The following is a 14939-nucleotide window of genomic DNA, read 5'->3' on the forward strand; positions in this document are numbered from 1 at the left end:
GTTTGCATTTCAAAGATAAGATTCAGTTTCAGTACAAGTCGGCAAAATACTCTCACCGGACACGTCATTAGGTACATTAAGCAGGTAAATATTCTGCCTTAAACATAGTATTTAATAAATAAATCGGCTCAACAGGTTCGGTGTTGTCCTGGCTTCCTTGTGACCTCCCGAATGAGACTTTAGATGTGAATTTCTTTATTTTTTCTCCCACAACTTTTCTGAGATCTTTTGGCAGACTATTTTTTTTAAAACTGTGATTATCCAGCGTTAATGCATGATTCATGAACCCCCCCACCAAAAAGGCAAATAAACCCTCCCTCACAAATTACACTTGACACAATGAATTTTATTTCTCACATTCTCAACAGCACTGTTTACATCAGAGGTAGGCAACCTACGGCTCGTGGGCAAGACATGGCCCCGCGGAAGCGTTCGATCTGGCCCAACATGTCATTCTTAAAAAACAAGTAAAACATTAGAGAAATTGTGATAAAAAGCACAGATGTCAAATAAATTATCATAAAAATGCTTTTGTTATATATAATAATAAACATAAAATTTCATGAATTTAGCATGGTCCTTGGAACACTAAAAACTCAAAAGGCTGCATTTTTATGAAACAAGTTTGAATAAAATGGAAAAAGATACACACACACACGACATTGCAGTAAGGCAATAAATGAATGAATAAAAAATACATCTATATAATAACAGTATATCTGAGTTGTCAAATTTAAAGGAGACAAAATGGAATGATTGACTTGTTTTTATGCAAATAAGTGGGTTTCACGAGCCTGCCCACTGAGTGTGAAATATGTGGTTCAATTAGCCAGCCTTTGCGCAAGGTAAGCAGAGCTGCATTGAGTTTTGCCAGATGCAGAAATTAGCACCGGCTAACAGTGTTTGCCTCTGATTAGCGGCAGTTTGTCATCGACAAAATGGAGGTGCGTGGCGCGGGGTATTTGAACTGCTGGGACACGTGGTTAAGCGCTCTCGTAAAGGTTATAGTTCATCCTTAAATGTCACCCCAAACCTAAACTTTTTTTTTCCTGAATGGTGTACATACTGTATGTCTGCTTTCAGGACAGTGGAGGTTTTTAAAAGGTGCCAGGCTCTCCCTTACAAGCCTGCTTGCAGCGAGCGCACAAGACTCTCATTATATTCACGGCAAGTGGAATTTCATTCCTCCGTGACACACGCCGTATATCCGCCCCATGGCACGCTGTTGTAAAGAGTAACTCCTGCTGGGCAGCATGCTCGCATCAAGATTAAAAAAGTGCACGTGCGGCTCCTCCCGCCGGGGTGATTCCGCGAGGGGAGGCGGGGTGGTTCAGTCCGTGCTGCCGTAGTGGTTGGAATTGGGTGGGTTCTCGTGTAAACTGGTGTGCTGGCCTCCTTCCTCCTGGGACACGCCCGCCTCGAGGGACTGCTGGAAGAAATTGGACACGCAGAACACCTGCAAGAGGATTTGTGTTATTACAAATTCGCAAGATAACAGCAGAGCTCCCAAAAGTATTTAAACTCTATCTGAACTCAAGCACTACTGATACTTGTATAAAAAAAAGACTAAAGTACTGATTCTAGTCTTGTACTTGTAGATCTGAAATGTGCTTCAGTACAAAAGTGGGGGAAACGCACGGTAAAGGAGGCAACGGCGCCGCCCTGCAGGAGGCCGGCGAGCACGTCGGTCCAGTGGTGCTTGTAGTCGGACACGCGGGACAGACCCACGTAGACGGCGGTGGCGAGCAGGAAGAACTGCGCGGTGGGCCGCAGCAGCCTCGCCCACTTGGCCCTCAGCCTGGCATGGATGTACAGCTGGCGACAGCACAGCAGAAAATGGATTACTTGCTTTAAACTACAAATACAGACATATGTTGTCAATTACATAAACAGTGATGTCATTTATTTTAGTCTTTTTTATTTTGGCTTGAGGGGGAGGGAGATAGCGATAGAGACAGAGAGGGACACAGAGAGAGAGAGAGGGACAGAGAGAGAGAGACAGAGAGAGAGAGACATGGAGAGAGAGGGACAGAGAGAGAGAGACAGAGATAGACACAGAGAGAGAGAGAGACAGACAGACAGACAGACGGAGAGAGAGAGACACAGAGAGAGAGAGGGAGAGAGAGAGAGAGACAGACAGACAGAGACAGAGACGGAGACAGAGAGAGAGAGAGAGAGAGAGAGAGAAATCCACTCATTTCGTACATCTTGCTCTTGTTGGCATATCAACTGTTAGCATATTAGCATTTTACCTGCTATATGTAGGCGTTAGCTCTTCAGCATCTGTCTAATGTCTATATTGGGGCATGTGATGCTAACAAATTGGCTTTAATAGGATCACGGAGGTTGCTAGAATGCTAAGAGTTAGCATGCTTGTTCCACATGTTAGCATGTCGTTGTTTGCTGGGCTAATTGGCATTTGCGCCCCAAAAGCCCAATTGGGAAAAAAACTGTGTTCACAAGTACTGCTCTCTAGGCTGTTACAGAAAGACCACAGCAGATAAAAGATGTAGAGCGTAAGCCGGAACAAGAAGTCAGGCAGATACACACTAAGGAAATTGGTCTCGCACACTACTCACCCCAAGATGCGAACCACAATTGAAACAATTTCAATATTTAGCATATATCAATAAAATTAACAATGTTTGGAGTATTATTATTTTCCGTATAATGGACCAAAGGGTTACCACAGATTCTCTAGTTAAATACAAAAATAGTTTACTTACAACAAGAAACAACATGCAGTACATGGAGAATGAAGAATGACCAGAGTAGAAGGACAGCCTGCAAAATACAAAAAAAAAAAGGAGTCAACAAAAATGTAATAATGAAATATACTTTTAGAAGTAAAAAGAGTTTACTTACAACAAGAAACGACATGCAGTAAATGGAGAATGAAGAATGACCAATACAGCATATTAACTCATTCACTGCCATTGACGACTATAGACGTCAAAAATGCATTTGAACTATTTCTATTAGTTTAACATTTTTTCCCCACTTATGTTAACAAGAGTATGAAAATCTATAATTTTTTTATTGGACATTTAGAACAGATATAACATGTGCGATTAATTTTGAGTTAACTAGTGAAGTCATGCGATTCATTATGATTACACATTTTAATCGCCTGATGCCCGAAAAAAATAAATGAATTTATGGCAGTGAATGAGTTAAATACAATATACTCTATGCTTTTTTTCCTTCTTTTTATGAATCTAAAAGCTTCAAATCGATTTTTATTGCCTCTTTTCCATCTCTATATAAACTAAATGCATGAGAATATTTGCCTTACATAATTATTTTCATATTTATATCGTCACTGTCCAACAAAAAGCATGCATCGCCAAGTATAGTAAGGTTTTATAATTTTTTTATTTCCCCAACCCAATACAAAACGAACAAACAAATATTATTATTATATATATTTTTCATTTGTGTTTAGGATTTTAAAAAAAATTGTGAAAAACTGAAAATACTGCATACAATTTCCTATGGGCAATAAATAATATTTTAATGTTATTTCTTAATGTTTTATATTACCACTTTTATGTTAGTAAAATTGTTTAAAATTCAAATTCCAGTACTTCATTTTTTTAAACAAACTAATAAAATATTTTCTTTTGAGGTGAACAAAGTACAGTATGTAACGTAAAATATATCGAAATGCAAATTAGGCATATATATATATATATATTATCATGTTCCAATGGGACAATATGATGAGCCATACTACAACAAACAGCAGTAAAGGGGTATTTTCAGAGAATATATTCATAACATAAAAAAAAGAAGAAGCTTTTTATATGTTGTTTTATTTGATTTGATTTTTTATGATTATTTTTGCCTAATTGCAGTGATTTACAAAAACCTACCAAATAGCCATAAGAATGCTACAGTGAAGTGACGTTTGTACCTGGCTTCATCCACCAGGAACTGGTCACCTGTACAGGTGAAGTTCTCCACGTATCCTTCGTCTTTGCAGTTGATGCGATCCCACCGCGGCTTGCACACGGCCAGGAAGTGCGGCCGCAGACGCCCCACCGAGTACTTGGCGATGTCCGTCAACGACTGGCTGGCCGCCGCCCCGAACAAGTAGCAGCCCACGGCCTTGTAGACACACGCTGCGTACTTGTGGCCGGGCGTCTTGCTCTTGATGCGGGACAGGTAGACGGTCAGACACTCACCACAGATGATCTAGAAAGGAAGCGAGAAAGGGAGAAAGAGAGAGAGAGAGAGAGGGAGGATGGATGCCACCTAATGGATGCTAATCGCAGACTTTTTTTGCGCTTACAACAATGAGCGCGAAGGGGATCATGACCCCCCCAAGGAGCTGGTAGGAAATGGTGTCCTCTTTGAGGGGGTAGCGGATGGACTCGTCGTCGCAGAAGAAGCCTCGCTTGAACGGCCTGTGCTGAGGAGTGAGGATGAAGAAGGGGAGTCCCACTGGTGGCGGAGAAGAGGAGACACAGACATGGATCGCAAAATCACTTTTGCTAGGAAATTGAGATACAAATTTAAAGTTGATTGTTCATGCGATCAGATGTGGAAGCTAATCAACTTTGCTAGACCAGCGTTACAATTACAACAGAAACACTTTTCAAAACAATGGTATTCTACTTTTAGGGGTAAGAGAAAGAAGAAAGTAAAAAAAAAAAAAAAGGATTAATACAGTTCTGTACTGAATCACAGACTACAGTGCAGATGTATCGAAAGTGGCTAGTGAGTAGGGGTGGGAATCTTTGAATGTCTCACGACTCGATTTGATTCCGAGTTTTTGGGTCTGTGATTCGATTCAGAATCGATTTTCTATTAAGAACGATTTTTGATTCAAAATTATTTGATTGACAATTTTTGCTCCCATCTATAGATGTGCAAGGAATTGTAATGATCTACTCCAGTCTGACTCGCTAATGCTAATTAGCGCGCTACTTGCGGCACTTTTATCCGTCAAAAGAACGGCTCCACGCTGAAAAACACACAAACTTTTATTGTAATAACTTGATCGTGACTTTTTCCTTCTACTCTCTAATGTGGCTACAACTTAACAGTGTATTAGACCGCGTGGAACCACACTGCCCCCTCGGTGGCCAAACCGGGTACAACATGAACAGCGCTCCAAATAAAGGCACACACAGACAGTATAAAATTATTTAAATAAAAATCGATTTTGGGACATTTAAAATCGATACTGAATCGTACTAAATGAGAATCATGATTCTTATGAGAATCTTGTTTTTGGCACAGATAGACTGTCTGACTAGATAGAAATTATGTCACCACTGCATCGCCTGGCAGTCTTCCAGACAACACGGAGATTCAATACTGACACAAACCCTTGAGTGTGACCTTGGAGGCGAACAAGCAAATCTTTTATTTTCTAAATTACTCTATTAAATTACGTTTGATTTCCAATGCGTTGGTTTTCATTAAGATATATTTCACAATACGGTGAAGTCAGGGAAGGGAGTTTAGTACTACTGCGGGCCTCTTTTACCTTATAGACGATGACACATAAATTCTACTTTAAATGACTCGTGTGTTCGTAATTCAGCCCTTCAGTGATATTACAAAACATCTGAAGACAGACAAAACTAGATGGCATGACTAAACAGCAAAATACACCTCTACAAATACCACTGAAGGAAATAACACTATTAGTCACATGGTGGAACAAAACTGCCTATTTTGGATGCAATGGGGACATTGCAGATTCAGTGCATCGGTTCTGTTGGTGCTGCAGTTTTCTTGCGATTACAAAGCAAATACAGTAGTGGACTAAAAATAAAACTTTGGGCTGGAAAACTCACACAGGCACACACAGGGTGGAACTTTTCCATCTCCCCGTCTGCAATTCCCCACATCAAGCTTACCAGTGTGTATACACACAGTTAACGCCAATAACTTAATAATAGACACGTACTTTAAGAATAATATAGTGGCGAAAATGGTAGTTTTTCTCTAAAACGATTTGCTGTGTAAATAGAGAAAAAGGGTAGGTTAAGGAGTGATCACATTTCACATACCGAGTACGAGACAAGTAACGTCCAGCAGGATGTGTGGAATCCTAGAAACTTCAAACATGTTGTCTTCTTTTTGTTATAGATTAAAAATAATAATAATAATAAAACGAATAAAAATCCTTTAGCTCCGACTGTCTTATTCTATACAAAACACCACAATCATGGTGCAACCCGACCAAAAGCGCGGGAGCTTTCATTAAACACGCGAAAACAAAAGTCACGCAGCTAGCACGTCCATGCGTGGACAGCTTCACGCCCGTCAAAGTTGTCCCGGACACGGAGCATCTTTACACGGCCGCGTTTGAGTAGAACTCAACCGGTGTGCACCAGAAACCAGCACCCCGTTGTGATTAGTGAGGCCTTCGGGTTTCACTGGGAAATAACCATTTCTTGTGGCTGCTACTCCTGACGCGTGGCGTTTAAAGTAAAAGAGAAGACCCATACAGGATTATTTTAGATGTACTACGTGACAAAAAGTACTGTGGTTATCAATTCCTGTTCTGAGTTGGCATGTTTTTTTTACGTTGAACAAATAGAAGGAGAAAAGATTGTAGAGTTTTCCCATTTCCCGAGGTACTTTGAAGGCAGCACAGTACAAGGAAGTGGTGGAGTAGCCAATCAGGTGCCAGTCATGCCCTCGGACGATGGCGATCGCGAGGCCCCGCCCTCATCGCCTGTCACTCATTCTGAGCTATTAATGAGGTTTAGAGGAGTCGCGGTGTTATTAGAAAACATGTAAACACTGCACTTTGTTTGATTGGATTTCACCTCGAGGGAATTCCATGCGTGGTTCCCATTGTTTTCTGCACAGTGTTAGTCAAATACACAAGAGGCACAAGGTATATATATATATATATATATATATATATATATATATATATATATATATATATATATATATATATATACATATATATATATATATATATATATATATATATACATATATATATATATAACAGTACATGTTTACTGCAAAGTAAACATAAAACAAAGACAATTACAAATGGTGTATTTAAAACTATCAATATAGCTTTAGCAAAAGGCTAATGAATCGCTTCACTGTCTAGTGCTTTGATCCTCTCAGAAAATTGTATTTGAACACACACACAGACACACGCACACATTGAATCATAGATTGGTTTCTAAATACAACACTGTATATTATAAATGTTTGAAGATAATTGCTTAAGTGTGCCAAGGTTGAGAACTATGTAGTACACGGTTGTGGGGAAAAAGTGTTGAAGAGTTTTTCACCATTTCAGTTTTCAAAAATTTTGGGCCGCGGCTAAAAAAAAACAGCTACGTTCTTGGGTGTCCAACATGAGTCCTCACCTAAGCTCTTCAAGATACAAGCCGTTCTGCCGATTCTTTTGCTTTGTCTCGTGAGCACAAACTTCACTAGCTTAATGCTCATGCTAACATAATAGGAGGTGCATGATATTAGAACAAAAAAACCCGGCTACGGAGCACATTTAGACCTTCTCACATTCAGAGATTATTTATGACGAAAGATCATTTGAGATACGAGTTTAACTTGGATCTCAAGGCATTACTGTAATTAATAGAATTCTTGAGGCAAAAGCATGTCACAGACATTTTATTAAAACACCCGGTAACTTTTTTTGTATCCTGCAAAATGCATACGATTGTCTCCTTTTGAGTTCACAATTACGCGTTCAACGTCCCAACGCTTCATGCGCTTCTTCTGTTCCTTTCTAGGTGCGCTTGGATGTCCGCTTTGAAGAGCAATTCTCCCAGCTGGCCATGCGAGGCCTCGCTCATGGCCTTGGTCCGCATGCACATCTGGTACTTGTCCGGCGGCAGCTCGTCGCTGCATGTCTTCTCGTGCCACAGGTGGAAAAGGCCCCGTGACGGCGCTCGCACCACCATCAGTTTGCTGTGCAGGTACTTCCTGTACAGGTGCACGTCCTCCAGCCCCCAACCTTTAATGCTGCGGTCAAAACCACCTGCAAGGGACGTGCACAAACGGTGAACAGGAAAGCCCCCCCCAAGCGCAACAGCCCTCAATGCTACTTCCTTATATTTCTCTTTTATTGTTTGCACCAATATCCTGCAGTTGTTTCATAACGCGGTTTAAACTGTCACCAGCAAGGGAAACAAACAAGAATGCTTGGCAGTAATGATAATATTTATTATGATTAAAGTCTTTTTTTTTTTTCTTAATAAAGGTCTCCCAACTCTAATAATTGCCTTGGGCTTACAAATGAGGAAATACAGTATTTTCCTTTGTATCAACATACTGCCAATAAACATTCCCTCTTCTTTCCATTTGATGTAAATACGGTAACGTAGCATTTATTCATAATGTTGATGAGTTATTACCGATGTTGAGGAAGTCCGACCTGTACTGGCATGTCATCCCAAAGCCGAAATCTCTCCAGAAACCCGTGTCGCGTCTTATCACCTGAGAAAAAAAAAAAAGAGTAACAAATAGGACACTACAACGCAATTTCTCTTCATTACACTGTGGTGACTAAAGATAACTAAATTTTAGAAGCAAAAATTGTTTCTTCCACTTTTTGCTCTATGTATTGTCAAGGTCTGGTTTATGAATGTGAAAATGGTCAGCTTACTACAGTTTGCTCTTATTTCGGTTATGAATGTGGAGATGGGATTCGGTTGCTGTTCAGTGCAGGGTTAGAGCTAGTCTCGTGGGATACAGGGCCGAGGCAATCCCAAAATCTTTTCAATTTTCAACTGTTTACAGTAAGCTGTTATGTAGCAGTTTTTCAAAAATAAGTAACTATATAATGTTTTGCCTTGTGTTTAATAAAGCCAAATCAAAATAAATTAAGTGGCCTTTGCATCCTTCCATATTTCTTTATATGGCCCTCAAATGAAAAAGTTTGGACGGAAAGCGCGCTCCATAAATGCACTCTCCAATTTGTTTTGGGGCGTCATTCCCCTTTTGGCCACGGGGTGGCAGCACACAATTATGTTTCCACTGCATTTTAAGACTATACAGAAAGCAAATATTTTCATTTTATAATATTTGGCTATGATTATTGATGTATAGTGAGAGACCAGATATATTTAGGGAAAAATTGGATGTGGAGGGGGCTTTACAGTACAGCATGATTCGTTTATAATATGTGCTCTTATACTCACCAGTTGTTGCTGGATAGATGGTACATGAGTGCAATTACTGTAGATGATTGACGGATTGTACTGGCTGAAGAGCACTGGGTAGTACACCTTTTTACCTATTCGAAAACAAAAGTTCACATTTTCATGGTGAAATTTGAATAGAATATTGTGTTGATTCACTGAAGATAAGTAAGAAAAATTTCAAAGAATTAAAAAAAAAACTTCATCTATAAATGACTTGTCTGTCCACTTCTATCAAATGTGGCCCTTGAACTTTGATATAGCACCACGCTAGCCTGCTATAATTGTGATGTTTGTTTGTTTTCACGCAGAATGTGCAGGTTGCATCAAGCAGCGGTGTCGAAGAAGTTAAATGTTGCATCGAGCTATCACTTTCCAACAAAGAACACCCACCGGCATCTGCATTGAGGCGACAGGAAGTCAAAAAGTCTGCCGTAAAGTGGATGTCCACGTCGCAGAAAAACATCAGGACGTTGCGGCTTCGCCTCCAGGCCCTGGCGCCCACTTCTAAGCCCCGCCCACGCGAGAACTCCTCATTGAGCTGGATCAGCGTGAAGTTCCTGAAGCGGGTCTCCCTGGTGGAGGAAGTGTGTTATGATGGCAAATCCTTATGTGCATGTGCGTGGTCAACATCGAGGTTGCTCATCAACAGTATATAGCAATCTAGCTAGCTAGCTAGCTAGTTTGGTAGGCAGGTGGAACTAAAGTCCTACTTGGTTGTCTGATCCAGCACAGCTTTCACTTGGTCGATCTGCTCGCGCCCAAAGTAGACCACCGTCAGATGGACCCTACCGTCCTGTAGGATGCACACCTCCCTGTGACAAACATAACAAACACCATCAACACTGAGATCCACGATGCCTTCACCCACTCCCCCCCAGACGCTACCTGAAGTTGCGGACAAACTGGCGGAATGCGTCCGCCCTCTTGGAAAGCGGTACGATGATATTGACGAGCATGCTGCGCGTGTCCACTCGCTCGCTCTTCACCTTCACCAAAGGGCCGAAAGGTCTGAAGAGAACCGTTTTGGCGTAGTTCCGCGGCCTGTCGCCTTTGAACATCAACTCGTACACAGTACCCCTGTCGCGCTCGGTGCGGGTCAGCCCTGTGAGTACAACGTAACACTTTTTTTTATTCACTGAACCATGTGTAGCAGCTGTGTTGGCTATATAAGCTAAATATATCATATTTGTTTTTAATATGTCATTTTTTAAGTAAATGTCAACTGTGGTTGACATATCAACTCTTTGAAGCAAGTTGGCTTTATCTCTTATTTGGACAACTGTGCGATAAAGAACAGGTGCTAAGGAATACTGAAATTGTGTTTTTAAGTACTGACTCACCAAGTACGAGTACTTTTGATACATAAAATTTCCCCTCCATAAAAATGACAGGTCATTTTAAAGAAAGACCTATATATCCCAATACAACATTTTCCCTTAAAATTGCATGGAATTAATGGCAATTTTTCTTTTAATTTCAAGTTCCTGATCATAAAATGGCCACAAAATGGCGGTCAAAGGTAAAACTAAACAAAATGTTTTTGAAATGGTCTCTGTATCGCAGGGTTTGTCTGTAACGTATCGCCTGCGACAAATTGGGGTCAAGTGTACTGCTTTTCGAAAACGATCATCGGCTGTCTTCTTCCAACAAGAGAATATTGACATCTGTCAAGGCAAGAACACGACTGATTTTCAGTATTGACAATTCCGAGTTTACATCACAAGTCAAAATGGCGGTGTTAGTTGCATTCAAGGAGACAACAAATATGTCTGATTTCGATAAATTGTTTGTTGTTCTGGTTAACACAGACATTTCAAATCACGTGATGTCACGTGAACATATGTCTTGTGTTTACATTTGGTTCAAACGCTTTGAGGTCACAACTGACACAATCCCAGTGGGATGATCCAATTTCCCACTTTCCTCGAATGCAGCGTTTATCTTTCCCGCTCATTGAAAAGCATTGGACTTTGGATCGTTGTAATTTGATTTGTGAGGATTATTTAGATTTGAAAATGTGCTAAAAAGTAGTTTGACTACTAAAACAAAATGCCTGCTTTGTATGCTAATCACAGGCAAAAGCAATACAATATTCCGTTGCATTGTGGAAATGTCAGAAATGCCCGGATGCTCGGAATTCTCAATAGATGAGTTGCATGCACCCTCAATGAAGTCTGACGGGGAGAAGGTGCGCTTCCTCCTGCTGGCGTCCACGTGTTGCTGAGGTCCATTAAGGACATGCAGGGCCGTCTCCACGCTGCCTATCAGCTCATCCCTGCGGTCCTTCCTCACAGGCCGCTCCTCGGGGTGCCTGGTCAGACCTGTCTCCAACTGGTACACCCTGAAGGGGACACAAAATGTCGCCACTACTTACTGTAGATGTGCTTTCTGCGAGTCTAAAATTGAGTCTACTTTTTGCCAGCAAATTGCAAGATGGAGTGCACAACTCAACTGGGACTAAAAACTCTGTAATGTTCATGCCAGGCCAGTAGGTAGACCCACTTACCTGCGCAGTGTATAAGTGTCAAATGGGATCACGACATATTCGTTGGGTAGCGTCACGCCTGCGTGCACCTCTGCATGGTTCAGCTGTGAGCGTAAAAAGTCCTGGAAGGACACATTCATTCATTCATTCATTCATGATGTCACATGACTCTGTACGCCACACAGAAAAATAAAGGAGGGAAGGCCATGACATTGTTTGATTTTAATTTATTAAACACTCTAAATCATATTTATCAAGCATGTATATACTGCATATAAGATTTGCTGTAGTAAACATTTTTGCTTCTGTAACAAAATTATCTTTATTCGCTGGGGCGACTTTGCTTATCGTTAGCTTGATAGCATAATTGCTTGAGTCGGTAATTCTCACACTTTTTTTAAATTACTTTTTTGTATAAAAAGTACTACCACCATCATGACAATTATTATTATTTCAATCAAGTATATTTGATATTATTGTAAGTCACGTTATGCACAGTTTGAGATTTCCAATGATTTTAAATAATAGGAAATGTAAAAAAAAATAAAAAACGATGTTATTATAAAACAAAAATATATAATTAAATATTAAAAACATATACCCAAATACTGTAAAATAAACAATTCTTAAAGATTAAATGCAACCACATACGTTAGCCTTTCAGTCTCCCTTAATGCTAATGCTAATCAACGTCACACTCCATTTTCCTACCTTATACTGCCCCCAGGTGGCCAAAGCAGGCATACTCGTAAAATCAACACGGTGTTCATTTGAGGCTATTTTATTATGTCATGTCTATTTTTTTAAATAAAGTACAATATTATGAAGTGTTAGTTTTACCACAACATTATTTGGGGTGCGGGGGCTATAACGCATTAATGGCATTTTCATTCATTTCAATGGAGAAAGTGATTTGAGCTCAATCGCATATGCCCCCCCAGGTTGTAGTTTGCCCACCACTGACGTACGACTCATTTCAGCAATCATACCTTGAGGTCGGACTGCGAGGGGGTTTTATGCAGACTCTCGAGGCCCTGAGGTAGAATCCCTTTGAGTTTGGCTTTGTCCAGTGACTCCTGCAACTGTCGCGTCCGCTCCTGGAGCGCCTCCTTGAGCTGCGCTATCTGCTTGCCCAGGCTGTCGATATAATGCCTGTGGGATTCCTCCCTCTCCTGGAGCAGCGCCATGTAGCCTTCCTTGCTGGTGGTCCCCGACGACCACAGGAGGTCTCGCCGGGGGTCCCTGGACGCGGGTCTGCAGGCCAGCAGGTAGAGCAGAGCCGCGCAGCAGCAGAGGCCCGCCCCCAGGGAACTCACCCGGGCCAGCAGGGCCAACAGCCATCGTTTCAACATGGCTGACCTTCACTTTGAAAGGTCACGTGAATATGCCAAAACTAAATAAGAATGGAGTCATGCTGTAACTCCTGGAGTTATTTGTTGGATGGCACTTGTTTGATTGTGTCATTTGACGACGTGTTCAACATTCTTCAGTACAGGTGGTTGAAGGTCCTAAGATCAAAGGGGGGAAATAATAAATACAACTTTAAAAATGACCAGTCAGTCTGAGTGAGAGTATTTGTGTTTTATTTTTTATTAATTGTACAACTTTTTGTTCACCACAGATTTTATACATATATATTTAAATAAATCTCAACAATGTTTTGAATCTATAAAAATACTTGCAGGGGTAATTATTCAGTAGGCCTAAAACACTTTTTATTATTATCATTTGTACTTCATTAAATGACTCCATGTTGTAAGTTTTAGTACAATAATAAATTATTACTATTTACAACTATTTCAACATTATTTATTTTTACAGTTGTGTTCATAAATTTACACACCCAGAATTTGTAGGGGGTTAGGGAGTGATTCATTATTTTTTACTTTTATTTTATTTTAACAAAATTGATAGTACACATATTTTGGTAGGGTATTTAAAGGACAGGCACAAATGTATTTATTTATTTATTCATTCATCTATTATGTTTTGTTTTTTTTGCAACCTATATCAACAAGAATGGCAGCGAAAAGCAATAGAAAACAATCTCACTTTTCCTGCACCCTGAAAGTGCAAACTTGACCTTCTCTCACAAAGCCGCAGTGACAGAAACAAGCTTGTCTCTGTATGTATGTGTGTGCGTGCGCGTGTGTTCCCATCATCAGTTTATTCGTAGCACAGTTGCGTCTTTATTGCACAGGTAGAGGCTGATCCCATGAAAGAGCTTCCTATGTTTCCACATCCACCCATGTATGGCCCACTCCCAATTTGTGTGTGTGCGTGTACAAGAGAGAAGTGTGTTGTGATTACAAATGCATGCATGTGTTCTTACAATACAGACTTTTTTTTTCACTTTTGAGATTTCACAATGAACAACATTAGGAATTAAAAAAAAAAAAGCTCCAAAGCTCCAAATGAAGTGTGTCCCTTTTTCTGGAATGTTAACAAGCGGTAAATGATGGCGTCTCATCAGACAAACATGACAGCACACATTCACTCGTCCACATTCTTTACGTTAGGAGTTGTAAGAGCATGCTTGAAACTCACCCAAGTCATCTGTAAGCATCCGATTCCTCCTCGCGCAAAAACATGTTGTCCAAAATTTCGGGTTTGCGAAAGTAAAGGTGAGCGAGTGACCCTGTCGAAGCAAAGTGAGCTCATGTGTGCATCCTCTTCTCCTCTCATTTAGTTGCCGCCCCACAGGACCTCCCTCTACTGCTGTGTTGGCAATGTGCTCTTACAAATTCTCATTAGGCAATGATACAGTGGAACCTCCAAAATGGAACCCCTAATTCAAAAACAATTCAATCATCATCCCATAACCCCATAGGAACTAATCCCAAGTGAGATGCAAGTTTAATTTGGTCATTTTTTCCCCCATTTCAACCCCCCCCCCCAAACAAAAATAGCACTCCACAATGTTGTATTTTATGAAAACAAATCAATAATATAATTGAATAGAATGCAAATGATTTAAACAGTTTAGGTATCATTATTTAATGCTTTCAATCCAATTCATTGTGCTGCTCCTTGTGGTGTACTTGCCTTGACCACTGGGAGGCAGCATAATAGAAGAAAATCACTCAGTGAGATGTTTTCATAGTCATTCTTTATCTTGACAGTAATTGGGGAGTAATATTAAACAGCTTAAAACATCTTTTTTTTTTTAAAGAATTGTTGACTAATTGTTGCTTGCATTTAAAGTTTGTGCTAAAAAAACGCAGCGCAAAAAAAACAACACTCACCTTTTGAAGGTACAAAACTGCAGTTTGCAGGTTAATATTTTTTCTATAGGC

At 40.3% G+C, this 14939-nt stretch overlaps 2 protein-coding genes across 2 annotated transcripts; both read right to left on the reverse strand.

Annotated features, from left to right (window-relative positions):
• Nucleotides 1-325: 325 nt before the first annotated feature.
• On the reverse strand, nucleotides 326-6351 carry LOC147173604 (phospholipid phosphatase 1-like). The gene is made up of 6 exons (XM_086076675.1): nucleotides 6027-6351; nucleotides 4295-4446; nucleotides 3917-4197; nucleotides 2727-2784; nucleotides 1639-1815; nucleotides 326-1456 (listed from the first exon to the last, which is right to left on the reverse strand). Exons 1-6 carry the CDS (start codon nucleotides 6082-6084, stop codon nucleotides 1331-1333), a joined length of 852 nt encoding a protein of 283 aa, XP_085932801.1. The 5' UTR covers nucleotides 6085-6351; the 3' UTR covers nucleotides 326-1330.
• A 1257-nt stretch (nucleotides 6352-7608) lies between these two features.
• LOC147173605 (chondroitin sulfate N-acetylgalactosaminyltransferase 1-like) lies at nucleotides 7609-14463 on the reverse strand. The gene is made up of 10 exons (XM_086076674.1): nucleotides 14191-14463; nucleotides 12633-13151; nucleotides 11665-11765; nucleotides 11321-11499; nucleotides 10044-10260; nucleotides 9869-9970; nucleotides 9549-9730; nucleotides 9156-9250; nucleotides 8370-8451; nucleotides 7609-7993 (listed from the first exon to the last, which is right to left on the reverse strand). The coding sequence occupies exons 2-10, from the start codon at nucleotides 12993-12995 to the stop codon at nucleotides 7719-7721; spliced, it is 1596 nt and encodes a 531-aa protein (XP_085932800.1). The 5' UTR covers nucleotides 12996-13151; nucleotides 14191-14463; the 3' UTR covers nucleotides 7609-7718.
• Nucleotides 14464-14939: the final 476 nt, after the last annotated feature.

The sequence above is a fragment of the Leptonotus elevatus genome, chromosome 5, assembly GCF_054856555.1.
Source record: "Leptonotus elevatus isolate MCC_2025b chromosome 5, RoL_Lele_1.0, whole genome shotgun sequence".
In the NCBI taxonomy this organism is placed as follows: domain Eukaryota; kingdom Metazoa; phylum Chordata; class Actinopteri; order Syngnathiformes; family Syngnathidae; genus Leptonotus; species Leptonotus elevatus.